Source organism: Coregonus clupeaformis, chromosome 27 (genome assembly GCF_020615455.1).
Source record: "Coregonus clupeaformis isolate EN_2021a chromosome 27, ASM2061545v1, whole genome shotgun sequence".
In the NCBI taxonomy this organism is placed as follows: domain Eukaryota; kingdom Metazoa; phylum Chordata; class Actinopteri; order Salmoniformes; family Salmonidae; genus Coregonus; species Coregonus clupeaformis.
This window is the reverse complement of record NC_059218.1, coordinates 6,223,339-6,250,320: the sequence shown is the minus strand read 5'-3', so window position 1 is coordinate 6,250,320 and position 26,982 is coordinate 6,223,339. Positions and strand designations below refer to the sequence as shown.

Sequence of the window (26,982 nt, the reverse complement as noted above, 5' to 3'; positions counted from 1 at the left end):
TGCATGAACTATCATCTTTGTCCTTTTCCATTGAAGGCAAGACACTACAGAAAAACAGAAATCTCAAATAGCTGTCAACCCAGGGGTACTGTGGACCAAGAGTCAGGAAGTCATCTTAGAAGATATCAAGAAAATGAGGCAAATATAAACCTAAAACATTCTGAATTTCAATAAACCTCACCCGTTATACTTCACCCGTCCATTATACCTCAGCCTTCTTTGAAGCACTCCAACTGGTGTCAGTGGAAAGTCACTCCCTCCAACCTGGTCTGTCCATGGAAACCCTCAGTCTCCATCCTCTCGCCCCATAGCCGATGGTGGGACGCCCAGCTTGGTGGGGTAGAGTTGAGGGTCGTGAGGAAGAGCGGGTGGTTCTTCTGAGTCTCGCCTCTAGTACAACCAAGCTCAACTGGAGACAGACTGTCTTGACTACATCTCCTCCAACACCCGCAAGCCCGTACCTCCCGCCCCTCCTTCAAGTTAGGAGGGGTTAGTGATATTCTCTTTGGATAGGTGGACTGGCGTGAAGGACTTGGGCAGGGTGGGATTGGATGGATGGGGGGGGGGGCATGTTTCCGCATTTCATAAATATTAATACAGAGTCTGCCCCTCTCCGAAGGGGCAGAGTCTTTAATTTTGTTAGAGGGGGAAGTGCTTTATTCACTTAATGGCTTTTATTAGTGCCCGGTCTTCAACTCTTTCATTAGCTAAAGTGCTGCTATAATTTAAAGGGGGAACGGGGTGGGGGAGGGGTGGTGTCCCGAGAAACGTTGTTCTTGCCGCTGCAGCCAGCCACTGCTCTGTCTAAACCTCTGCAGAAAGAGTAGCCATTCTGTCTCAAAAAAGATTGGAGACTCCAACATCGAATACACTGTAGATAAAGAGTGGTTACAGGAAGTGTTGAGGGCAAATGCCAGGTTTCCCTTTATGTGGCAGATTTGTCCTTCACCTGAACATTAGTCAAATTGGAAATAATACTTTCTTGCAAATACACCCAAATTCCACAAAAACATTGATCATGCAGGTGTTATTGGTTAGATCTTTTATCATTGGATGTGTTCAGTCCCATGTTATAAAAATGAAGTTAAAGCAATATTTTGATCGCTTTCATTTTAGAAATGCTACTGTAGAGTGAACACATTAGTGTTATCAAAAACATATGCAAAATAATAATCAAACACGTGGAAACGCAACTTAAAAAGTATATATTATGTGTGAGCAATAAGGTTGTGTGTGTCATAATGTATGCCTTGACAATAATGGTGTTCAGTTATGACTTTACTCTGACCAAATATATTAAAATAATAATATGCCATTTAGCAGACGCTTTTATCCAAAGCGACTTACAGTCATGCGTGCATACATTTTTGTGTATGGGTGGTCCTGGGGATCGAACCCACTACCTTGGCGTTACAAGCGCCATGCTCTACCAGCTGAGCTACAGAAAAAGGCAGTGATCAATTCAAAATTCACAATTACCGGTTGCTGAGTAGGCTATACCATGTCCATACCACCCTACATCATAGACAGATACTGTATGCTTATAGGTTCAGATAAAATGCTCCTCCTTAGAACGTGACATATAGCCTAAATTTGGTTATAAAAAGCTATTTTGAAATCAAATTTGATCAGATGTGTCCTGTCGTGTGAAATTTCTGTGATCATTAACACATGGCAGCACTTTATTGAGTGTCCTGAGCAAATTCCCCACCTGACCCTATCATGCTATCCATCTAACCCCCCCAAAAAAATTACTCTTGTCCTCGCAACTGCTAACGTGGCGACTTCTCACACAAAATGGCTGATCCATCTCATACAGCTGGGTTGCTACACATCGGCATTAGATAATCCATACACACCAAAGTGCTTCAAGATCTGATGAAATGCTATTCACTACTGTGGGTTATTGGTGTTTCTGAACAGCTGGGGTAGAATGTCCCCAGACTGTGTCTGAGTGAATTAACTGATTAACCTGAGAGACTGTCCGTGCTGGAGAGAGGGGGTGGGATGCCAGCCTGACTATATCACCGATTTTATATAAATCAGTGGCCGACAGGCCTTTCAAATAAAGCCGTTGTATTGGACACCGTGAGATGGTCTCTGGGTAAGTAATGTCTAGTCCAGGGGTATCGCTTGACTTCCAGAGGAGATGGAGCTAGTGTAACAGGTCAAAGAATTACAGATTTTTGCAACCGTTCATTTTCTATTTTTTATTTTATTTTGTGAGTTGATTTCACCAAAATATTGTATTGTTCAGCATTTCGTGTAGTCTACAGATATTGGGAGAGTTAGTTGTGTAAGTGCGCCCTCTAGAGTTGGTTTGGTTATATGCGGAGGGATGTCATGCTTTTCTCAGTCTGCATTGTATTCGGCTGGGAGAGGTACGTGTTCACTTCGGCGTGACATAAACTTGATATACCTGTTAAAACTAAAACGTTTCAGTGCACATAGTAACTTGTATGTATATTATATGATGAGTGTACGTACATTTAATCAAGCTGTGTCGTGAATTTAGCCATTTTTGAGAGTTGAGAAATTGCTAACTTAGCTAACCTCGTGTTCTGTTTAGCTGTAAGTTAGCAATCATCATTCTATCCTCTTGTGACGAAGCCCACGTTGTTCTTTTTATGTTAGGCGGATTCTGGTCGAGGGTAGAGTTTTGAACATTTTCTCTCTTTGATGTTGAACAGGTATGTATTCCCTATATCAGGTTAAAAATATGTGTTCATTTAAAATGTTTTCATGTATTGATTAGTGTTTAATGGCACTGAAAAGCTCAAATGTGAAGGATTACATGTTGCTTCGTGCATATTACTGTATGTATTACCTATTTGAAAGATGGTTTATGTCATGTTGCACAGTATTAATATAAAGGCTAAAAGCTCAGAGTTTTTGGCAGAGATAACATGAATATGACACATACATAAGATATACACCAGATGCAATGTTTATTTTCCAATGATGTTGTATTTTATTCCTTGTATTTTTGAATGTGATTATACTGAGTCTGCATTGTATTCGGCTGGGAGAGGCGGATTCTGGTCGAGGGTAGAGTTTTGAACATTTTCTCTCTTTGATGTTGAACAGATTGAGAGAGTTGTACACAATAAAGTGCCTTCAAGTACGCCAGTGTGTTGTCTTCAGTGCACCGGAACACAACGCAGTAGTCGGCAACGAGCAGACCGCGCCGGCTACACTAGCATACACCCACTATGTTTTAGGATGTATTTCATAAGAACAGTCTCACCAGTGAAAGTATAGACAGATGGAGCAGGACACATCCATGTCACTGGGACAGGATGTGGATGTATTTCATATGAAGGGAAACGTGAATGTTATATTAATTCAGTGTTGTTCAACATTAATTACAGTGTATCTTTCCAGGCATAAACCCAATGGCCTTTATAATTATCAAAAATAAAAGACGATGACTTCATATAATAAAATAGTCCTTTTTATGGTGTTTATTTGATTAAAAATGTTATATTCAAGGCTCATACCTCTTCGATGGATGTTATGAATCACATACGGGTATAAATGAGGGAGGTAAATGCAACATTGACATTCATATAATTTTTTCTTTTCAGTTTGAAAATTCCAACATAAAATTGAGAACCACAAGACACAGATGTTCTCGTGGATATGTTTGAGGGGGGTTTTCATGAGCAGCAGACTATTCCCTGTGATGCAGTGAGTCAGGAGTCCTTTTACTTTTTCACCAGCTGGATTACGTCCTCATCCTCCATGACATGGTCTTTTCCCACCTTCTGGGGGTTGTGTTTCACTGAAGCACCCCACACCAGAGCACTGAAAGGACAGGATAACTGAGTGTTAGAAAAATACCAGCCAGGTGCAACATTGTATCATATATGTCTGTGTGCTGTGCTCTCCCTTGAATGGTAATTCAATTGTTAACATTGGACACCTAGTGGCAGCTATGTGCATTTGGTGAGTTCTTTATTTCTTACAGATTGTGGCTTTAAATCGGTTAAATACTGGGGTGGGTATACCTCAGTCATTTCCAAAACATCAACAAGAAGCACAAAAGCCATTAGTCAATAGTGTAGTTAGTACTCACTATTTTAATTCTTTGAGGAGGCTTTTATGAATCTTCAGACAGAAGTCCTCTACTGTAGTATGTTCAGTAGGTAGAACGACTGGAGATGTGTAGTCAGGAAGCTGGCCTTTGGGTTTGGTGTATCTGGGGGACAACACATTCAAATTATTAATGAATTTAGACACAAACCACACATTTATCAAGCAGTGTAATATGGTTTCCAATAACCCTATATGTCCCTTCTACGGGCTGTTAGGTTGAGAGAGCGTCTCCTTACATGCGCACTAGGTGCAGGTAGTCCCACATCTTCTCCAGTAGGTCGTCAAAGTTCCAGCGGGAGTGGGCAGAGATGGGCACGCAGTGGGGCACCTTGTAGATGATGTCCAGCTCTTCAATGGAGATCTGGTCGATTTTGTTGAGTACATAAATGCAGGGGATGTACACTCTGGTGGGATTAAACAGAGCATGTCTGTCAGCAGGTCTGTAGGGGAGCGTTGACCATACTTTGGAATGGGGTATAGCAGTATTTTGGCTAGGGGGTATAGGTCAGACCCAATTATAGATGAATGGAGGATTATGTCAGAAAAACAGGAGTTCCTGCTTAATCAGGAAGATTACATCCCTGAGTTTGTAGAAGTGCTCAGCTGCTTACCGGTTTCCCTCCACCACGTCGATGAGGTCATCAGCCGTGGAGTCGCTGCGCAGGGTGATGTCAGCGTTGTGGATCTTGTACTCGGCCAGGATGCTCTTCACTGCGTCACCATCCAACTCACTCTGTGGACACTGGAGAGAAGGAGAGAGAAAGGAAGAACACCAGAGTAAGCCCATTGAAATCGAAAGGGAGAGACAAAAGATCGATCAACCTCCATAGATAGACAGACAGCTCTAAAGAGAGAGAGACACAGAGAGAAATAGGGACAGATTGAGCTGGACGTGAAACCGTTGTGTTAAACACGTACTGTGACGGTGAAGTTGATGCCTCCTTTGTCCTTCTTCTTGAAGCCGATGTTGGGCGGCTGCTTGTTGAGGCGGATTCCGAAGCCCTCCAGCTCGTGTTCAATCAGCTTCTTGTGGCCCAGAGGCTTCAGAACATCCAACACTATGAGGACCAGGTTGCAGGTTCGAGCCACTGGGAAGAGAAAGACCACAGTTACAAACTACCTTCAAGGTATGTGAGTGTGGCACGTGTGTGCGCTCTAAACTGTCACATGTAGTTTGTGTATGGTTCTGATGCTTCACTGGTGGTTCTCACCTGCGATGACCTGTCGTCCTCTGCCCTTGCCATCTTTGGCCCCCTCGATGATACCTGGGAGATCCAGGAGCTTGGAGACACAAAAGTAGAATAAGCATCCTAATACTAAAATATATTCTCCTGCAAAACATCTTAAAGAAATGACAAAGATTAAAACATTTGTAGAAAAAAATCAAATTATCACTGTTTGTACAGATTGGCCTCTGTTGGCCTTAAGGTGCAGTGTGAAAGGTATAAGATGCAAGTAAAGTACCTGTATTTTGGCACCCTTGTAACGGATCACTCCTGGTACTGTGGTGAGGGTGGTGAACTCATAGGCTGCCACCTCTGAGTACACCCCTGCCAGGTTACTTAGTAAAGTAGACTTGCCCACCGAGGGGAACCCTACAAACCCGATACGGGCGTCACCTGTTTTTGCCACATCAAAGCCTATACAACAGAGTGACAAATTAGATTTCATTACAATGTGACACGAGCTTGTAAATCTCAACTCGCTACATCTCCACTGCACTGTTGTGTAGCAAAGGGACACATTCTAAAAATGAATGATGATCAGGAGTCCGGACTCACCTTCCCCTGTGCCTCCTCCACTGCCTCCCTTTGGTGTGATAAGTTCTCTCCTCATCTTGGCCAGGCGAGCTTTGAGCAGCCCCAAGTGGTTAGATGTGGCCTTGTTCTTCTGAGTCCGAGCCATCTACCCAACACAGAGAGGATGCTTTAATTCATTCATATTCTACACAATACAACAATCAGAACTAGAATATTAGCTAGGCCTACTTGTTCAGAGCCAAGTTGTGTGATGGCTGGATTTCGACTGATCACTAATAAAGAAAACATATTGTCATCATGACACGGACAGCACCATTATACTTGTTTATACTGAGCTGCACTGAGGTCGGAACGTAATCACGGTTGCATTAAGACACAGTGGCGCCGGCGGGAGACATGGGTTGGAAAACGTACCTCAATGCAGGGATGAGATATGCCACTGTAGTGCAAATTTTACCTTTATTCACAATGCTCCATCGAGAAGATTGAAATACTGCTAAATTGAAATACTACCATATATATATATATATATATATATATATATATATATATATATATATATACAGTACCAGTCAAAAGTTTGGACACACCTACTCATTCCAGGGTTTTTCTTAATTTTTTACTATTTTCTTAATTGTAGAATAATAGCTAAGACATCAAAACTATGAAATAACACATATGGAATCATGTAGTAACCAAACAGGTGTTAAACACATATATATTTTATATTTGAGATTCTTCAAAGTAGCCACCCTTTGCCTTGATGACAGCTTTGCACACTCTTGGCATTCTCTCAACCAGCTTCATGAGGTAGTCACCTGGAATGCATTTCAATTAACAGGTGTGCCTTGCTAAAAGTTAATTTGTGGAATTTATTTCCTTCTTAATGCGATTGAGCCAATCTGTTGTGTTGTGACAAGGTAAGGGTGGTATACAGAAGATAGCCCTATTTGGTAAAAGACCAAGTCTATATTATGGCATGAACAGCTCAAATATGCAAAGAAACGACAGTCCATCATTATTTTAAGTCATGAAGGTCAGTCAATCCGGAAAATTTCAAGAACTTTGAAGGTCTCTTCAAGTGCAGTCGCAAAAACCATCAAGCGCTATGATGAAACTGGCTCTCATGAGGACCGCCACAGTAAAGGAAGACCCAGAGTTACCTCTTCTGCAGTGGATAAGTTCATTAGAGTTAACTGCACCTCAGATTGCAGCCTAAATAAATGCTTCACAGAGTTCAAGTAACTAACACATCTCAACATCAACTGTTCAGAGGAGACCGCGTGAATCAGGCCTTCATGGTTGATATGCTGCAAAGAAACCACTACTAAAGGACACCAATAAGCAGAAGAGACTTGCTTAGGCCAAGAAACACAAGCAATGGACATTAGACTGGTGGAAATCTGTCTTTGGTCTGATGAGTCCAAATTTGAGATTTTTGGTTCCAACCTCTGTGTCTTTGTGAGACGCAGTGTAGGTGAACGGATGATCTCCGCATGTGTAGTTCCCACCGTGAAGCGTGGAGGAGGAGGTGTGATGGTGTGGGGGTGCTTTGCTGGTGACACTGTCAGTGATTTACTTAGAATTCAAGGCACACTTAACCAGCATGGCTACCACAGCATTCTGCAGCGATAAGCCATCCCATCTGGTTTGCGCTTAGTGGGACTATCATTTGTTTTTCAACAGGACAAAGACCCAACACACCTCCAGGCTGTGTAAGGGCTATTTGACCAAGAAGGAGAGTGATGAAGTGCTGCATCAGATGACCTGGCCTCCACAATCACCCGATCTCAACCCAATTGAGATGGTTTGGGATGAGTCGGACCGCAGAGTGAAGGAAAAGCAGCCAAAAAGTGCTCAGCATATGTGGGAACTCCTTCAAGACTGTTGGAAAAGCCTTCCAGGTGAAGCTGGTTGAGAGAATGCCAAGAGTGTGCAAAGCTGTCATCAAGGCAAAGGGTGGCTACTTTGAAGAATATAAAATATATTTTGATTTGTTTAACACTTTTGTGGTTACTACATGATTCCATATGTGTTATTTCATAGTTTTGATGTCTTCACTATTCTTCTACAATGTAGAAAATAGTAAAAATAAAGAAAAACCCTTGAATGAGTAGGTTTGTCTAAACTTTTGACTGGTACTGTATATTCAGTCAATAAAAAAGCAAGTGCCATTTAAGATTAATTTATTTAAACCATATATAATATAATCAACTGGTTATATTAATATCATGGAACACAATCTTCAAAAAGGCAGTAACCTAAGCAGTGGCGCTTTCGTCCTAATATTTATATATTTCTTAATTCCATTATTTTACTTTTTACATTAATGTGTATTGCTGTGTATTGTTAGATACTACTGCACTGTTGGGGTTAGGAACACAAGCATTTCGCTACACCCGCAATAACATCTGCTAAATATGTGTATGCGACCAATACAATTTGATCCGATTTGCTTGTAAAAACATATGGCTGTGTAATGGCATAGCCTTGCTTTCTTAATTTAGCAGACAAGACGCTCTTATTTCCAGAGCCCTTATCATAGTCAAGACACCTACTTTATAGTAAAAAAAACATGACGTAATACAGGACTGCCCAACCCTGTTCCTGGAGAGCTACCGTCCTGTAGGTTTTTGCTCCAACCCTAATCTAGCACACCTGATTCTAAAAATTAGCAGGTTGATAAGATGAATCAGGTTAGTAACACCTGGGGTTGGAGCGAAAACCTACAGGAGGGTAGCTCTCCAGGAACAGGGTTGGGCAACCCTGATGTAATATAACAGAATAAAATAGAACAGAATATTTTTCCAAATTAAAAAAGTTGACACTACGAAGTGATGCGCATCTCGCGAAAGGAACAGTTATTCTCAAACATAATTTGAAACGGGGCTTAATTTGACAAAGACAATTCTTTCAGGATTACAAAACAAAATCTGTCTTCTTTTCGATATACAGTTGAAGTCGGAAGTTTACATACACTTAGGTTGGAGTCATTAATACTCGTCATTCAACCACTCCACACATTTCTTGTTAACAAACTATAGTTTTGGCAAGTCGGTTAGGACATCTACTTTGTGCATGACACAAGTAATTTTTCCAACAATTGTTTACAGACAGATTATTTCACTTATAATAATTCAGAATTCCAGTGGGTCAGAAGTTTACATACACTAAGTTGACTGTGCCTTTAAACAGCTTGCAAGACCTCAGAAAAAAAATTGTAGACCTCCACAAGTCTGGTTCATCCTTGGGAGCAATTTCCAAATGCCTGAAGGTACCACGTTCATCTGTACAAACAATAGTACGCAAGTATAAACACCATGGGACCACGCAGCCGTCATACCGCTCAGGAAGGAGACGCGTTCTGTCTCCTAGTGATAAACGTACTTTGCAAATCAATCCCAGAACAACAGCAAAGGAACTTGTGAAGATGCTGGAGGAAACAGGTACAAAAGTATCTATATCCACAGTAAAACTAGTCCTATATCGACATAACCTGAAAGGCCGCTCAGCAAGGAAGAAGCCACTGCTCCAAAACCGCCATAAAAAAGCCAGACTACGGTTTGCAACTACACATGGGGACAAAGATTGTACTTTTTGGACAAATGTCCTCTGGTCTGATGAAACAAAAATAGAACTGTTTGGCCATAATGACCATCGTTATGTTTGGAGGAAAAAGGGGTGGCTTGCAAGCCGAAGAACACCATCCCAACCGTGAAGCACAGGGGTGGTAGCATCATGCTGTGGGGGTGCTTTGCTGCAGGAAGGGCTGGTGCACTTCACAAAATAGATGGCATCATGAGGAAGGAAAATTATGTGTATATATTGAAGCAACATCTCAAGACATCAGTCAGGAAGTTAAAGCTTGGTCGCATCTTCCAAATGGACAATGACCCCAAGCCTACTTCCAAAGTTGTGGCAAAATGGCTTAAGGACAACAAAGGCATTGGAGTGGCCATCACAAAGCCCTGACCTCAATCTTATAGAAAATGTGTGGGCAGAACTGAAAAAGCGTGTGCGATCAAGGAGGCCTACAAACTTGACTTGTGGGAAGCTTGTGGAAGGCTACCCGAAACGTTTGACCCAAGTTAAACAATTTAAAGGCAATGCTACCAAATACTAATTGAGTGTATGTGTGACGAGGTGTGAAAGAAGGAGTCAGGCGCAGGAGGTAAAATACCGAAGTCCAGAGTTTAATCCGTTTGCATAAATCAAACACCCCAAGCGTCAAACGAAACTGTACAAGGGAAAACATCCACCGTGGCAATAACACAGTGAAATGTAGCTCAACCGAGCTACACGCTCTCACAACAAAACAATCACTCACAAAAGACAAGGGGAATGAGCACCAGGTGTGTGTGATTGACAAGATATGACAAGTGGAGTGATGAGAATGGGATTGGCAGTAGCTAGTACTCCGGTGACGACGAACGCCGAAGCCTGTCCGAACCAGGAGGGGGGACAGCCTCGGCGGAAGTCGTGACAGTATGTAAACTTCTGACCCACTGGGAATGTGATGAATGAAATAAAAGCTGAAATAAATCATTCTCTCTACTATTATTCTGACATTTCACATTCTTAAAATAAATTGGTGATCCTAACTGACCTAAGACAGGGAATTTTTACTAGGATTAAATGTCAGGAATTGTGAAAATCTGAGTTTAAATGTATTTGGCTAAGGTGTATGTAAACTTCTGACTTCAACTGTACAGATAATAATAATAATAATATGCCATTTAGCAGACTCTTTTATCCAAAGCGACTTACAGTCATGTGTGCATACATTTTTACGTATGGGTGGTCCCGGGGATCGAACCCACTACCCTGGCGTTACAAGCGCCATGCTCTACAAACTGAGCTACAGAGGTTCGATTTAGTTTATTCTGCCCGTTCTTTGGAATTTTCTGAATGTATTAACAATTACACATTGAACACTGCATGGTGATGAGTTACGGCCACGACATCTGTTTGGTGAGTAGGCTTAGGCTTAATGATTCTTATGAAAATACGCTCTGTCTTTATCGAACAAATGTTTTTGCATATTTTCTGTGTGGAACCGGTCTATGTTTAGGGGGTTTAAAGCCTAGGCTAACCAATTCTAAGGGAAAGGGAATTTAGGGAGAAGAACTGTGGGTTGCTTGGCTTGGTTTATTTTGTAGCTTTTTTGCCCCGCAAATGCACATGTACAAATTTGTCATCTTCAAGACAAAATTGCATTGATTTCCATGACAAAATGTCACTTGCCCGTTCGGGCAGCCACAAAGCACATTACACCGAATAGTTTTACAGTGGAGAGGGTCAAAATCTTCAAGTTCCTCAGCGTGCACATCACTGTGGACCTGAAATGGTCCCTCCACACCAACAGCGTTCTGAAGAAGGAACAACAGGACCTCTTCAACCTCAGGAGGTTAAAGAAATTCGGCTTGGCCCCTAAGACCCTCATGAACTTCTACAGATGCATCATTGAGAACATTCTGTTGGGCAGTATCACTGCCTGGTATGGCAACTGCACCACCCGCAACCACAGGGCTCTCCAGAGAGTAGTGCAGTCAGTCCAACGCATCACTGGGGGCACACTGCCTTGCCCTCCAGAACATCTACAGCACCCGGTGTCACAGGAAGACCAAGAAGATCAGAGACCTCAGCCACCCGAGCCACAGCCTGTTCACCCCGCTACCATCTAGAAGGCGGAGACAGTGCAGGTGCATCAAAGCTGGGACCGAGAGACTGATAAACAGCTTCTATCTCCAGGCCATCAGAATGTTAAACAGTCACCACTAGCCGGCCTCCGCCCAATACCCTGCCCTGAACCTTAGTCACTGTTACTAGCCAGCTACCACCCAGTACTCTACCCTGCACATTAGAGACTGCTGCCCTATGTACATAGTCATTGAACACTGATCACTTTAATAATGTTAACATATTGTTTTACCCACTTTATATGTATATACTGTATTCTAGTCATGGCTCATCCTATATAACTACTGCTGTACCCGCCTTTTCCATTCATATACTGTCCATACACACCATTTTTTGTATATACACTCACCGGCCAGTTTATCAGGTACACCCATCTAGTACAGGGTCAGATCCCCTTCCCTCCAGAACAGCCTGAATTCTTTGGGCATTCTACAATGTGTCGGAAACGTTCCACAGGGATGTTGGTCCATCCTGACGCGATGGCATCACGCAGTTGCTGCAGATTGGACGGCGGTACATTCAGGCTGCGAAAAGCCGGTTCCATCTCATCCCAAAGATGCTCTATTGGGTTGAGGTCTGGGGACTGCGCAGGCCACTCAAGTGAACTAAACTTGCTGTCATGTTCCAGGCAATGTTTTTCCACTCCTCAATTGTCCAATGTTGGTGATGGCGTGCCCACTGGAGCCGCTTCTACTTGTTTTTAGCTGATAGGAGTGGAACCCGTTGTGGTCGTCTGCTGCAATAGCCCATCTGTGACAAGGATCGACGAGTTGTGCGTTCCGAGATGCCGTTCTGTACACCACTGTTGTACTGCGCTGTTATTTGTCTGTTTGTGTCCCACCAGTTAGCTTGCATGATTTTAGGCATTCTCCTTCGACCTCTCTCATCAACGAGCTGTGAAAACCCCAGGATAGCGACTGTTTCTGAGGTACTGTATCTGGTGAGCCTGGCACTGATGATCATACCACGCTCAAAGTCGCTTCGGTCACTCATTTTGTCCATTCTAACGTTCAATCGAACAGTAACTGAATGCCTCGATGCCAGTCTGCCTGCTTCACATAACAAGCCACGGCCACGTGACTCACTGTCTGTAGGTGCGATTCATTTGTGAACGGGGTGGTGTACTTAATAAACTGGCCTGTGTACAAAACATTAGGAACACTTTCCATGACAGACTGACCAGGTGAAAGCTATGATCCCTTATTGATGTCACCTGTGAAATCTACTTCAATCAATGTAGATGAAGGGGAGGAGACAGGTTAAAGAAGGATTTTCAAGCATTGAGACATGGATTGTGTATATGTGCCATTCAGAGGGTGAATAAGCAAGACAAAAGATTTAAGTGCCTTTGAACGGGGTATGGTAGTAGGTGCCAGGTGTATCGGTTTGAGTGTATCAAGAACTGCAACACTGCTGTTTTTTTTTTACGCTCAACAGTTTCCTGTGTGTATCAAGAATGGTCCACCACCCAAAGGACATCCAGCCAACTTGACACAACCGTGGGAAGCATTGGAGTCAACATGGACCTGCATCCCTGTGGAACGCTTTTGACACCTTGTAGTGTCCATGTCCTGACGAATTGAGGCTGTTCTGATGGCAAAAGGGGTGTTCCTAATGTTTTGTACACTCAGTGTATATCTATTTATGTTCGGGACTCTGACATTGCTCATTCTGATATTTCTTAATTTGTTTTACTTTTTGGATTATGTGTGTATTGTTTTGTATTGCTAGGTATTACTGCACTGTTGGAGCTAGAAACACAAGCATTTTGCTGCACCTGCAACAACATCTGCAAATCTGTGTACGCAACAAACAAACTTTGATTAGATTTAAAGGTGAAATGTGCAGTACAGTGGCATGTCCTATCCCTGCATTGAGGTACATTTTCCCACCCATATCTCGCGCCGGCTCCACAGTGTCTTAATGTAACCATGATTGCGTTCCGACTCCAGTGCAGGTTGTCATGTAAAAATCTTCCCAGCGTGAAATAGTTCCCAATCGTTCTGACTGTGACATCATGCTGTAAATGTCTCCCAGTGTGAAAATGTTCCCAGTTCAATAATTGCACGCGCATCTCTTTATGTGGATGGCTGAGCGCATCTCTTTATGTGGATGGCTGAGCACATCTCTTTATGTGGATGGCTGAGCTCATCTCTTTATGTGGATGGCTGAGCTCATCTCTTTATGTGGATGGCTGAGCGCATCTCTTTATGTGGATGGCTGAGCTCATCTCTTTATGTGGATGGCTGAGCTCATCTCTTTATGTGGATGGCTGCGCATCTCTTTATGTGGATGGCTGAGCGCATCTCTTTATGTGGATGGCTGAGCTCATCTCTTTATGTGGATGGCTGAGCTCATCTCTTTATGTGGATGGCTGAGCTCATCTCTTTATGTGGATGGCTGAGCTCATCTCTTTATGTGGATGGCTGAGCTCATCTCTTTATGTGGATGGCTGAGCTCATCTCTTTATGTGGATGGCTGAGCGCATCTCTTTATGTGGATGGCTGAGCTCATCTCTTTATGTGGATGGCTGAGCTCATCTCTTTATGTGGATGGCTGAGCTCATCTCTTTATGTGGATGGCTGAGCTCATCTCTTTATGTGGATGGCTGAGCTCATCTCTTTATGTGGATGGCTGAGCTCATCTCTTTATGTGGATGGCTGAGCTCATCTCTTTATGTGGATGGCTGAGCGCATCTCTTTATGTGGATGGCTGAGCTCATCTCTTTATGTGGATGGCTGAGCTCATCTCTTTATGTGGATGGCTGAGCTCATCTCTTTATGTGGATGGCTGAGCTCATCTCTTTATGTGGATGGCTGAGCTCATCTCTTTATGTGGATGGCTGAGCTCATCTCTTTATGTGGATGGCTGAGCTCATCTCTTTATGTGGATGGCTGAGCTCGTGCGGGTGTTTCTCTCACACCCTCCCTCAACCTCGAAAAACTGTTCTGTGGGCACATACATTTGCTTCACACATCTGCCAATCAATGGTGGCCAGGAGTATTGACTCTGACCAATCAGTAACTTGTTGAGGCATGAGGTCAGCATAGAAATACCCGGACTCGCGAGTCAAAGTGCTGATGTGAGGAGAGATTTTTTGATTTTATTTTTTTGATTGCAAAGACTTGAGCACTACGTTTTCGATTGACAGTGCATATATTTGTTTGTTAGTTAGCTAGCTATACAAACAAGTTAAAACTGCACACCACTGAGAACAAGCCAGTTAGCTAGCTAAATCAAGGGAGAGGGGATGTGTCCTCTGTAGCTCAGCTGGTAGAGCACGGCGCTTGTAACGCCAAGGTAGTGGGTTCGAACCCCGGGATCATCCATACACAAAAAAAAATGTATGCACGCATGACTGTAAGTCGCTTTGGATAAAAGTGTCTGCTAAATGGCATATTATTTTATTTTTTATTATTTATCTGTACGAGCTCAGCCATCCACACAGACGCACATGCAATTATTTCACACTGTGAAATTTTTTTTTCAACATAACGTCACATTCAGAACGACTGGGAACTATTTCAGGCTGGGTAGATTTTTACATGACACAGGTCTGTGTAAACAAGTGTAACCAAATATTTTTTATAACTAACCCAAGATAGACCACTGCCTGTTGTTTGCAATGGGAGCAAATTAATCATAGAGGGTAGAACAAGCAAGAAGGTGGGCAGAGCCAAGCGCAAGCTAGCGAGATCCTATTGGCACGTTCTAGCATGAGTCATTCCAATTCAAAAAGCACAAAAAAATAGCACTGACACACACTATGTCAGATTTTCTGAAATAATTTCTGTAGTTAGAAACTGATGAGATTAGCATTCCTGAAACATTACTTTGTTTAAATATTAAGCTAATTGATTGCACTCAAATTTGCCATTTTAATTTATAGGTTTCATATAATCTTCAATAAATAAATATAGTACCCAACATCCGATTTGGGCCATAATTCTTCCTAATAAATAGTATGACATGAGGAATCCAGTAAAATGATCAAAATGTCACCAATCACATATATATGTTTTCTAATAATTGTATTGAAAAACATGACTGCAATGCAAAGGTTTATAATTGTATTATTTTATTAGGGTTGTGACAAGATTTTTGTCACTAGCCTGTTTCTCCATCAAAGTTCTGGGCTGGTAGGAAAAGTTTTCATATGAGAATTGCACGATACAGATAGCCCTCTCAGAGAGCTGCCATTTGTTGGACTATTCAAGGAGAGTTGGGTTGAAGCATTAGGTTGCAAAGAGAAGGACAAACTGTATTGCTTTCATGGAGGACTGGCTTGACTACACAGTTGACCACATCATTTATTTTCATCAGGAGCAAAAGGTATTGGTTTTCTACCCAAAGTTGCAAAGCAAATGTTGTGATCCCTTTAAAAAACACAAGAGACCAGCAAAATTGATTACTGGGTGTGGTGGCAGTAGCAGGAACAGCGGCATCTAGTGGGCAAAACATGGTACTTTCACATGAATTCATGGTAAATAATGCAAACGACTTCAAATGGCTAATTTATCTAAAGGGGGGGGGAAATAATCAGATTCACAGGGAATACATTACAAAGGATAAAGAAGCATTACTTCAAGCCGCAGCTCCATACTAGTTGTCAGACATAGAGAACCGATTCTGTATACTGGTTGTTGGGGTGGGATTGGCATGTGGGGGGTCTGTGTCTGGCCTTTGACCATTTTATTGGATTCCTCATGTCTTACTCAATGGTAGGAATAAGTCTGGACTTAATCGGATGTTGGGTACTATATTTGTTGAATATTATGTGAATCCTATAAATTAAAAGGGTCCATTTGGGTGAAATCAATTTGCTTAATTTCTCAGAGATCAAATTAAATGAAAAAAAAAAGTTTCACGAATTTATCTGTTTCTAACTTCAGAAGCTATTTCAGAACAATCTGAGATGGTGTGTGTCATGGCTTGCTGAAATGACCCATGTATTTGCATATTTCCGTTAGGGGACGTCAAAAACAATGCAATTTTTTGAAACTTTGGCAAAGGGTAAAGTCTACAAAATGTTGTCCACTCTGTTCATAACAGTTTATCGTTTTGGAACAGAAAACTGTTTTGACATCAAATGTTTAATCGGTGAGAAAATTAGCAGAATCTCGGTCAAAATGCATCTTCTCCCACTGCTGGACTTCCTCTCATCGCCATATTTGGTGGTGAGTGGAAACACCAACCGAATGCTTCAGATTTATACATCCGGTGAAACATCTAGCTTATTGTTCTGTGGAGTAAAGGTAGGGTCGGTATCTTCAGACAACTAGTTACCCTGCCAATAATAACACATAGCCAGCTAAAGTTAACTACAGTAGCCAACTACCGAGCTAGTATCTACGATAAAAACTAACGTAGAGTTGAGAATTCTTAGCTAAATAACACCCAGCTATGCTCAGACTTGGGTGTCTGCCATCATATTATGTTATATAATATGTTTTGAGGGGGAGAAATCCATTGTAACGTTACGTCCTCGATTAGCCAAGTTAACTTTAGCCAACTATAGTAGCTCGCTAACGTAACGTTAGTCAAGTGGCCAAGCTAAAACGTGAATCACAGCTACCGTTAGCTAACTTACCTCGGCCTCAATTTCTGCTATTTTGGCGAGTAAACTCATCTTGCAGCTGGTCCTTAGATGATATCACCTATAACGATTAAACACGTTTAATAGTAAAGTTGCTAAATTGTTGAGTTTTTATCACGCAAGCATACAAGGCTAACTAGCAACAGCTAGCACTCATGCGTTCAACCTGTGGTCTGTATGCGGCTCTCGCTAGGAGGAAGAGGCAGCCGGCAAACCGTGAACTCAGAAAACGCGACGCCGTTGGCGCCACCTACCGGAATGAAGTTGTTTGCAGATTTATGAAAGTTTTGCTGACATGACATATTTCGTGCAACAACAATGACATAGACTTCGCAGAAATTATGTAACACATTTCAAATACAATATTCATGCTTGGATTTGACAAATCAAACTAATGTATCTGACACTGCATAATTAATCACACTAAAAGGCTAATGCACGCTCTCTCTCAATTCAATTTAAGGGGCTTTATTGGCATGGGAAACATATGTTTACATTGCCAAAGCAAGTGAAATAGATAATAAACAAAAGTGAAATAAACAATAAAAACATTTACAGTAAACATTACTCACAAAAGTTCCAAAAGAGTAAAGACATTTCAAGTGTCATATTATGTCTACATACAGTGTTGTAATGATGTGCAAATAGTTAAAGTACAAAGGGGAAAATAAATATATGTTGAATTTACAATGGTGTTTGTTCTTCACTGGTTGACCTTTTCTTGTGGCAACAGGTCACAAATCTTGCTGCTGTGATTGCACACTGTGGTATTTCTCTCCTCCCTCTCCCCAGTCAAATGGATGTATTAGTAATGCACACGCATCTGGTAAATATATATTTTTTTATTGTTTAATATTTCGTTCGCATACAGTACATAATCTCTCAAAAGTTTCTATGTTGCTAAAATTTCTGGATCGACTGGCATTGTTTTAAAGCTCTAAAACCAACAACAGTACATTCAACACTGTAGATGGGATTGAGCTTTTGGTTGGTTGGACAAGGTCATTGCAGGAAGTTGACTAGATAAATGCCCATCGGATGAATATGGCGTACTCATCTAACTTCTGAAAACCTTGCAGAGGGAGGGTGCATATTGCCAAAATGTGTATAAATAGTGGAAGGTTACCTTTATTTACCATTATGACTGGCTAGTGGCCAAGCTATTGCTGTTTAAAACAAAGGGACAAAGCTTTGTTGAAATCTAATTCTATAATCTTGAGCACATACAATATTTGCACAATTATGTGTGTCAGAGATTATTTTTTTGCAGTTAGGTTTTGACATTTTAGTGATCAGGCCCAGCCCTCTAATACAGTAAGTTGCTATACCAACTTCTATACATTCCTTTTGAACTAACAATGTGTATTCCTATCATTTTGAACATGGTATCTTAACCTTGGTCCTGGAGGTTTAATGGAAGATATGTTGAATATGCTGGATTTCACCTCAACCAATGCAATGTGTTGCATCATTTATTCTGTTCACATCTCTCCATCATTATTTGCTTGTAAATATTGTGTTAAAGACATATTCTGTAAGTGTGCGGAGGTGTGCTTATCCTCATGAAAATAGAAAAATATGAATTACTTTTAAAAGTGAGCTACAGTTCTTGTGAATTATTGGTTTGCATTGCATCCAACTATTGTTGCTCAGCTGAGGCAAAAACCAGCATAAATACTAAGCGCTTCCAGGACAAGGGTTGAGATATGTTGAGGAAAGAGCAAACTGTGTTTGTGATAATTTAAAGTATTAATTTCAGTAGCCTATCAGTTTGAAATTGAGGTCCCTTTGTGGTACATAGCATGATGGTTTTGACTTGAGTCATCTTCACTAATAATTAAAAAGTAATTAATTGAGAATTGACCATAAATCCATGCCCAAACATCTAAATTGTTCTTATTTTAATGAGCAACACAGATTTATATCATATGTCAGTCATCATTGAAGTGCATTGATTAAAAAGTAAGTGCAAGTACAGATTTGGATGCATTCATTTTGATAAGAGGATTAAATTGTTTGCAGTGTGGCCCCAAAAATAGTCATTCTACAGGGGCACTCTGCAAAAGAAAAAACACTATAGTTGATGCTGTTTCTAACCTAAAAGATATATTTCAAGCTCTATATGGTACCTCTGAGTGACAGTATGTGGGTGCATTCTTGTGCTGCCCTCTGTCTTCATTTCAGTCATGTCCATGAAATATATCACTTTTTCCTCAATAAAAAGTATTACTGTAATGCTTGCTGATTGACAGGTCCCATGATTTCTCAGCTTGCTTTAAGGAACACGGTAACTGAATCAAGCCAGCAAAAGTACAAAGTCAGTGAGAAGAAGCACTATTTTAGTGCATTATCTTCACACCCGGCCGGTAACCTTGCTGTCCTAAAACTGGCTACATCTGCATAGAGATGGAGTATAGTTCTGATAACAGCCCCCATCGATAGGCCTAATAGTTTTTTACTGAGGAAAGCATCATTTTCTATGGTCATGTCACCAGAGCAAGGATAACAACATCTTTTGAGGTAATAAAAAAACAGCATCCCTTTAAAATCCATTGTCCCGGTAACTCGGATTCTGTCATCAGAATTTGGATAATACTTATTGAAACCATAAGGCTTTACAATAAATGCAACTTGGCCATATGATGGCAAAAGTCTTCTCTGTAGGTGTTCCCCTTGGACTCTAGCTGCTCTCGGAAGACGTGGGTGGTGCCGTGGAGGAGGACCTCCGTCTGGACACAGACTGCGATCGTTCAGGGCTGTGTTTGTCGTACGGCTGGAACTGCACCTCCAGGAAGTCCCTGTGTTGCTGGCTGATGACCTGGCTGATGAGTCCTGGCAGGGCCTGCAGGTTCCCCAGCAGTGTCTCCAGCTTGGTCTCCAGCATGGCGATCCTCTTCTCCATGTCCTCCCCTCTCTCGTTCAGGTCTGAGATCAGGTCATACATGATGTTCTGAGTCTGGAGGAGGAGAGACACAGTCAGAGTAAGAGTGCGAGAGCCTTCCAGAGCATGGGGTGCTTTAGGCTAGAGGTTGCAGGCAGTTGTAAAATTATGAGTTTTATTTACCTTATTTTGTATATTTTATTAACCTTTATTTACACAGGCAAGTCAATAAATGAGAACAAATTCTTATTTACAATGACGATTTGTCCAGAGGCGAAGACAGCAGCAACAAAGAAAACAAAACAAAGACATCACAAGAATACACATGGCATTGTTGAGCCATTTGACGGGCAAATCCTAATTTAGTCACATTTTCACTTAGTCATGGATGTCAAAAGGCTAAGTGAAAGTTTGACTGAAATGGAAGTTAGGAGTCACCCCTTAGCTGAAAAGAACCAGCAGGAAATGTATACTTCTTAAGAGATACAGCTTGTGAATAATTTGATTATCGGTTGCATCATTCTAAGTATGCCACTGTTTGCCACTACAACACTAAACTGTTCCCTGGAGATGTTAATTTTTTCAGACTATTAGTTCTGCCCTCCCTGGCAGAACTGAACTCAGTCTGCAGCTATTCTCAGTGCTACAAGACAACTGTCTCGGTGACTGTTGAAAAGACAACAATCTTGAAAAAGTGTTAGAAATGCACAGCTGAGTCAATGTAGACATAAATATAATAAAGTGTCTGGATACGCGTAATTCAAATTTCACAGAGATCTCCATCACAACAAACAAAACCTGATGCTGAAGATAAGCAAATACAATATGAATTGATAACTTGCAGAGAAATTCTGCTGTATACACTTACTAACTTCTGCATCATGAAGTTGATCTTCTTCCTCTCGACACATGGCATGTTATCAAACAGTGAGATATCCAGTTCCGAGGGGGCTGGAGAGTGGGAGTGAGTGAATAATGGGCTGGGTGGCTTGTTTAGAATCACAGTGATCCACCAAGGGCCAAAACAAAACTGGCAGCTTTTCACCACCCTGGCACTCCAACTTGGGCGGGCAGATATGGTTTCACTACGTTGCATCACTACCAGAGCCACTCATCACTTCCTATGATGTTTTAAAAGGCAATGATTTTCCACAGATGATCAAGGAATTTAGAATTGATATGCTTAAAGGGTTTAAATCTATATTGGAACTTTATGAAAATAAGGATGGAACCTTGAGGCAATAGCAAAAAGCAACATTATGAGATATAGAACTGCCAAAATTTTAGCCTTTCTGGAGGTAATAAGTGAATTGGATAGACGCATAGATGAACTGACTCAAGAGTTTGCCTCAGTTAATCATAAACAAATTAAACTGCGAATGAATTAAATCTTTATAATAGAGCACTTATAAAATATGACCAGAACTCTGTCAAGAGTAGACTGGGACTGTAAGTATATTCAGTTAAGGCACAAAAACGCTTATGTAAGCATACACGCCTGTGCATTGTGGGCTGATTTCAAAGACTCAGATTAAGCGACTCTGGGTGCAGGAAATGACCTGTGGGTATACATAGGCCTTTGATGTACTAAAACCATGTTACTGAAACCCAAAACTACAAGTAGCTGAAATTATATAGGCTCCAAACTCAGTAAAACATTTTTTTTGAAAATTACAATAAATTATAAAGAAAATAATATCCTGCATTTTCATTTTCAATAATAAAAGGATTATTCAAGGTGAGGACAAATGCTGAAAAAATAGTTTATGATGCTGTAACTGTAGGCCTACTAAGGAATTAATGTATGCTGACTCAAGTGATAACCTGCTTTATGTTGCGCCCCAAATAGATATAATTTTTTTTTTTTACAACTGCTATGTAAGAGATTTCTCATAGCTTTGCAGAGGCTATGCAGCTGCCAAAGTTATTTTAAGCTCCATTTTACAGAGCTATCGAGCCACAGGGAGCTCATGTACTGTGATGATTAATGCTATGCTGCCCTCTGATGGCGATAGCCACTTATGACAAGGATTAAAGATGGCTGAATGGGCTGTGTGAGTCATCTTCTTCCCAAATGTCAACCCCCTTTTTAAATAACTCACTGTGAGGCTGGCTCTGTGCCAGGTCTTTCCCTAAAGTTTGTCAACTTCTGTTTAGTGCATCACAAGATCAACACCAAAGAGAGATTTGCTGAAACATAGCAATGTGTTCATTACCATCAAGGGGCGGTTTCCCAGACACAGATTAAGATAACTCCTGGACTAAAAAGCCCTTTCAAGATTCTCCTTGACCATGCATTTTAATCCAGGACTAGGCTTAATCTCAGTCTGGGAAACCGAACCTTAAGGTATTTGACAAACTGATGACATATAAATTCAAATAAATTACTCTTTGACTTACCTATCAGGGTGGGGATCCTGACCTCATAAAATAATACGCATACCTTTATATCATCTTTAAAACCAAGATACTGTAGGTTTCCACCAACAACCAGGGTTGGAAATGGAGGGGAACCTGGGGGAACCGGGTTCCCCCTGGGAGATCGTTTTGACATGCAGAAATGTACATTTTTACATTTTCATGAATAATTTTGACATGCACTGAATTCAAGGATTTTTCATTGGAGGGTTCCCATAGGGATTTTTTTTCCCTTTTCCACCCATGATAATATACATATCTTTCTATAATTTTTGAAACCAAGATACTGTATGTTTCCACCAACAACAGTCCTGCATCTAGCCTGAGTGCCAGTCTGTTTAATGTGCTATCATGCCAACTTCTTGTCAACGCTCATTGTCATGCCAATGACAGCAATGGAGTTGGCAAGAGCTCAAACAGATCTGGGACCAGGCTATCCTGCACCCAGTTCAAGAAGTGGAAATATATTGTGTCTTATTTCTTCCAATGACAGTAAACAACTGGTTCTTAACATTCATATGGAAACGTCTGTTTATTTGACACCTGTAGATTTTGTTTGTTTATATGAAAAGGTGTTATTAATTCACCTGGTGCATTGATATCACATGTATCAAATGGAATCCTTCAAATCAAAAAGTGGGTTAGATAGAGATCAATCCAAATGCACAACCAAACTTCACAACCAAAATAAACTGGAATATGTGACGTTTGTCAGTCCAGCTTACCTTTGCAAGGTCCACTAGTGAGTTTGCTTGGTCATTCAGCTTGCGTTGCTCCATTTTAACACTTCTCAATCTGAACAGAAGACCATTCAGAACCCAATAAATGTATCTATTCGGTAAAGATGGGTTTAAAAAATATGTGCACACAGAAGGCATACACATAGAGAGCACTCACTCCTAGGACATGCACAGGATGTGTGTAGAAAATGCAGGAATTGGTTTAAGACAGTTTGATTGGTTGAGCTGCATGCAAGTGAAGACCACAGAGGGTAGAAGCTGCCAGAGAGGAGAATGTGTCTATTACTGCAATAAATCTTCAGCCCCTGAACTCTACAACAAAGAAACATACAAGGGCTCAACTAGGGAGATAAAATCACTTGCAATGGGATTTTGCTGAAATATAGGATTAAAGCAGTGTATATAAACTATAATAATAAAAGCTTCATCTAAACACCTAGGGGAGGTTTCTCCATTTGATTCCAGTGAATTATTTAATCCCTCAAAAAGCTGCAGATAGTTCAAGTAGTTCAAGTGAGATAGTATTTTTCTATTTTGAGAATCAAAACTATGTCAATCTGAGCAATTCCACCTAAAGTGACATGATAGCCAAACTCTACATAAAAGGGGATATGAATTCATTTTTCAATTAAAAGTAGTTGAAAAACATAAATACAGCATTGTAAAATATCATAAAAGGATACAAAAAAATTGATATAAAAATTACAGATGGAGCTTTATGCAGTTTACCAGCGCATATCTTTAGACTGTGTGAGTGTGTTATTGATAAAAGAGAAAATCCATTTGGTATATTATGTAAAATCACCTTAGTTACAGAGTACAGACAGTGATATGCTACATTGTTACATAGTGGGAAACTCATCCAGCTGGCATGAGGCTTTTCTGTGTTGGTGACGCAGACTCGTTAAAAAATAAATAAAAATACCCCTCTTCAAGAGCCAGAGTGAAATTAGTAACTTTCTTTAATCCATAAAGCTGTCTTAAATAATTCAGATCTCCTGTTTAATTAGGGTACTAAAGCAAGTGATTTTCACCCACACTCACTGGCACGTCGAAAACAGCAAATGTGCAGTACTCAGGAGGACCACACTCGATCTTTCAAGATATCAAGAGAGCTTTTTTTCCTGCAACCACCCGTGCTGCATGCTAAATCAGAATGAGACCAACACACAGTGCGAGTTGGAGGTAGGACTGTAACATAGCCCTAGTGGTCAGCTTTTTCTTTCAGATAAAACCCAACGCTCTCAGACTAATTGTATAAACTGATGAGATGGGCTTTTGAGTTAGCAGCTCTAATTGGACTGTGTGAATTTGATGGTGTACAGCACAGTAGATCAAGGGGAAGAATATGAGGGGTCTTTAGTGACCCTCTGCTAGATTAATCCATTCTCATGCAATGGAGCATCATTGTTAGGCATTCCAGTGCACAGGCAAAGATGTGTGGAGCTAGATGACAGGTTAGACCAACAGGGGGCACTACAGGAGCCACTGAAGGACAATACAGGCAAAGGACGATGCCTCAACGACTAGAAAGAAGCACATTCTAAAACAAGTAGCCAATGTTATTGCAAAAATAACACTTTTATTGTTCAAGTAATCTGGCAAATTGAAAGGAAAACATGTACTATAGGGTGAAAGACATCGGCATTAAAATGTTTGTGCAGCTGAGATGTTAGACTTGTAAGAATTCTCAATTTCACAGTTGGATGACCAATAGCTGTCAAATGGTGTTGATGAACAAGGCAGGCAGGAAGCTGGGGTCAGAATGTGAAAGTATCCTGCCCCCTCATACTCAATATTCTATGTTATTCTGTGATTCAGTGCTCCTGTGCGGACCTGAATTTTCAATAGGTGCTTATCTGCTTTGCTATTCATCAGGGGAAAAACAGCTATGCTAAGATTTTCAATACCCCTTTGAATTCTTTAAAGGAGGAATCTGCCGTTCAAACAATAACAAAGTGTGACCCCTCCACTGTTTCAAAAGCTGAGGGATGGGGTTGGAGAAATGTAACCACTCAAATTCATAGACAGAGCTATGGATGCAAGGACTGACCATCCATGATATCAAAATTATAATTTTGAGGCTATACAGTGTTTTCTTACAATTACATTGTTTACAAACAATGTTGGGTCTTTCCACCTCAAAAAGCACAAGAAAGAGGATTTCGACATCCACCATCTCAGATTGTTCTGAAATCGTTTCTGTAGTTAGTAACATATACGATTAGCGTTCCTGAAACATTATCTTGTTGAAATATAATTTGATCTCTTAAAAAAGCTAATTGATTGCATCCAAATTGCATCCAAATTGGCCATTCAATAAATATAGTTCCCAACATTTGGACCAAACTTCTTCCTACCAATGAGTAAGACATGAGGAATACCCCTCCCCCCAAAAAAATCTAAAGCCACCCATGGACCCCATGCCAATCCCACCCCAACAACCAGTATACAGTATCAGTTCTCTATGTTTGACAAGTAGTATGAAGCTGTGGCTTGGAGCATTGCTTTTCCATACTATGTAATGTATTCCCTGTGAATCTGTTAATGTTTTTTGTCCCCTTTTCAGAGAAATTAGTAATTGAAGTTGCTTGCATTATTTACCATAAAGTAGTATGAAAGTACCAGGATTTGACCACTAGATGCCGCTGTTCCTGCTATACCACCACACTATCAATTTTGCTGGTCTTTTGTGTTTATTAAATAGATCACATTTACTTTGCAACTTTGGGTAGAAAACCTACATATTTGCCTCATTATGAAAATAAATTGTGTGGTAAACCTCACAATTCAAGCCAGTCCTCCATGAAAGCAATTCAGTTTGTCCTTCTTTTAGCAACCTAATGCAACCCCAACTCTCCTTGAATAGTCCAACAAGTGGCATCTCTCTGAGAGGGCTATCTGTATGGTGCAATTCTCATATGAAGTCTTTTCCTACAAGCCCAGAACTTTGATGGAGAAATGGGCTAGGGATTAAAATGTTGTGACAATCCTAATAAAATAATACTTTGCATGGCAGTCTTATGATTTTCAATTCAATTATCAGGAAACAGCTCTATATGTATTGTGATTAGTGACATTACCATTTAACCCAACCCAACACAACCCAATACCATTACCATTGCAAAACACTATACAGTGTGTGTTTGGGACTTTTACCAGTGAAGACCATTAGAGACCATAACATTGAAGCCATCAGAACTGCTGTAGCCTAATGGTTTGCTTGTTCACAAGGAATGGTCTAACAGTAACGAATCCAGATTAAAAAAAAGGGAATAAACCACATACAAAGGGGCCATTTCCTGGACAAGATTAAGCGTAAAAGAAGGACAAACTGAATTGTATTCATGGAGGACTGGCTTGAATTGTGAGGATGACCACAATTTATTTTCATAATTAGCCAAATCTATTGGTTTTCTATCCAAAGTTGCAAAGGAAATGTTGTGATATACAGTATTTAATAAACACAAGAGACCAGCAAAATGGATAAGAGGGTGTGGCGGTATAGCTAGTTGTCAAAAGCTAGTTGTCAAAACCTGATACTTTCGTACTATTTTATGTTAAATAATGCAAGTGACTTTAATAACTAATTTCTCTGAACAGGGGGGAAAAACATCACCAGATTCACAACGAATACATTACATACTATGGAGAAGCAATACTCCATGCTGCAGCGTGATACTACTTGTCAAAGATAATGTAGAACTGATACTGTATACTGGTCGTTGGAGTGGGATTGGCATGGGGTGTGGGGGGGTCAGTTGGCGGCTTTTGACAATTATTTGGGAT

General features: G+C 40.8%; 2 protein-coding genes across 4 annotated transcripts in view; both read right to left on the bottom strand.

Moving 5' to 3' along the window:
• Nucleotides 1-3,432: 3,432 nt before the first annotated feature.
• On the bottom strand, nucleotides 3,433-17,367 carry LOC121541757 (developmentally-regulated GTP-binding protein 1). Its single transcript, XM_041851041.2, has 9 exons — nucleotides 17,149-17,367; nucleotides 5,880-6,003; nucleotides 5,563-5,738; nucleotides 5,310-5,379; nucleotides 5,017-5,186; nucleotides 4,710-4,840; nucleotides 4,335-4,502; nucleotides 4,079-4,201; nucleotides 3,433-3,807 (listed from the first exon to the last, which is right to left on the bottom strand). The coding sequence occupies exons 1-9, from the start codon at nucleotides 17,185-17,187 to the stop codon at nucleotides 3,708-3,710; spliced, it is 1,101 nt and encodes a 366-aa protein (XP_041706975.1). The 5' UTR covers nucleotides 17,188-17,367; the 3' UTR covers nucleotides 3,433-3,707.
• A 512-nt stretch (nucleotides 17,368-17,879) lies between these two features.
• Nucleotides 17,880-26,982, bottom strand: part of LOC121541756 (small conductance calcium-activated potassium channel protein 2-like) — a 35,044-nt gene continuing 25,941 nt past the window's right edge. Inside the window, exons 8-9 of one of the 3 annotated variants that reach the window (XM_041851038.2) lie at nucleotides 23,179-23,284; nucleotides 17,880-20,110 (exon numbers count right to left, since the gene is read on the bottom strand). In XM_041851038.2, coding sequence (XP_041706972.1) covers nucleotides 19,835-20,110; nucleotides 23,179-23,284 — 382 coding nt within the window. In that variant the 3' untranslated portion in view covers nucleotides 17,880-19,834. The remainder of the gene's footprint in view (nucleotides 20,111-23,178; nucleotides 23,285-26,982) is intronic. The other 2 variants (XM_041851039.2, XM_041851040.2) reach the window with 2 other exon arrangements.

Bases quoted from the DNA above. Each gene is read 5' to 3' on its own strand.
- LOC121541757 (XM_041851041.2), bottom strand. From the start codon at position 17,187: ATGAGTTTACTCGCCAAAATAGCAGAAATTGAGGCCGAG. The intron at 5,380-5,562 runs GTACTTTACTTG...TGTGTCTCCAAG, and splicing joins ACAAGGGTGCCAAAATACAG to CTCCTGGATCTCCCAGGTAT. The intron at 3,808-4,078 runs GTGAGTACTAAC...CTGTCCTTTCAG, and splicing joins CTCCTCAAAGAATTAAAATA to TGCTCTGGTGTGGGGTGCTT.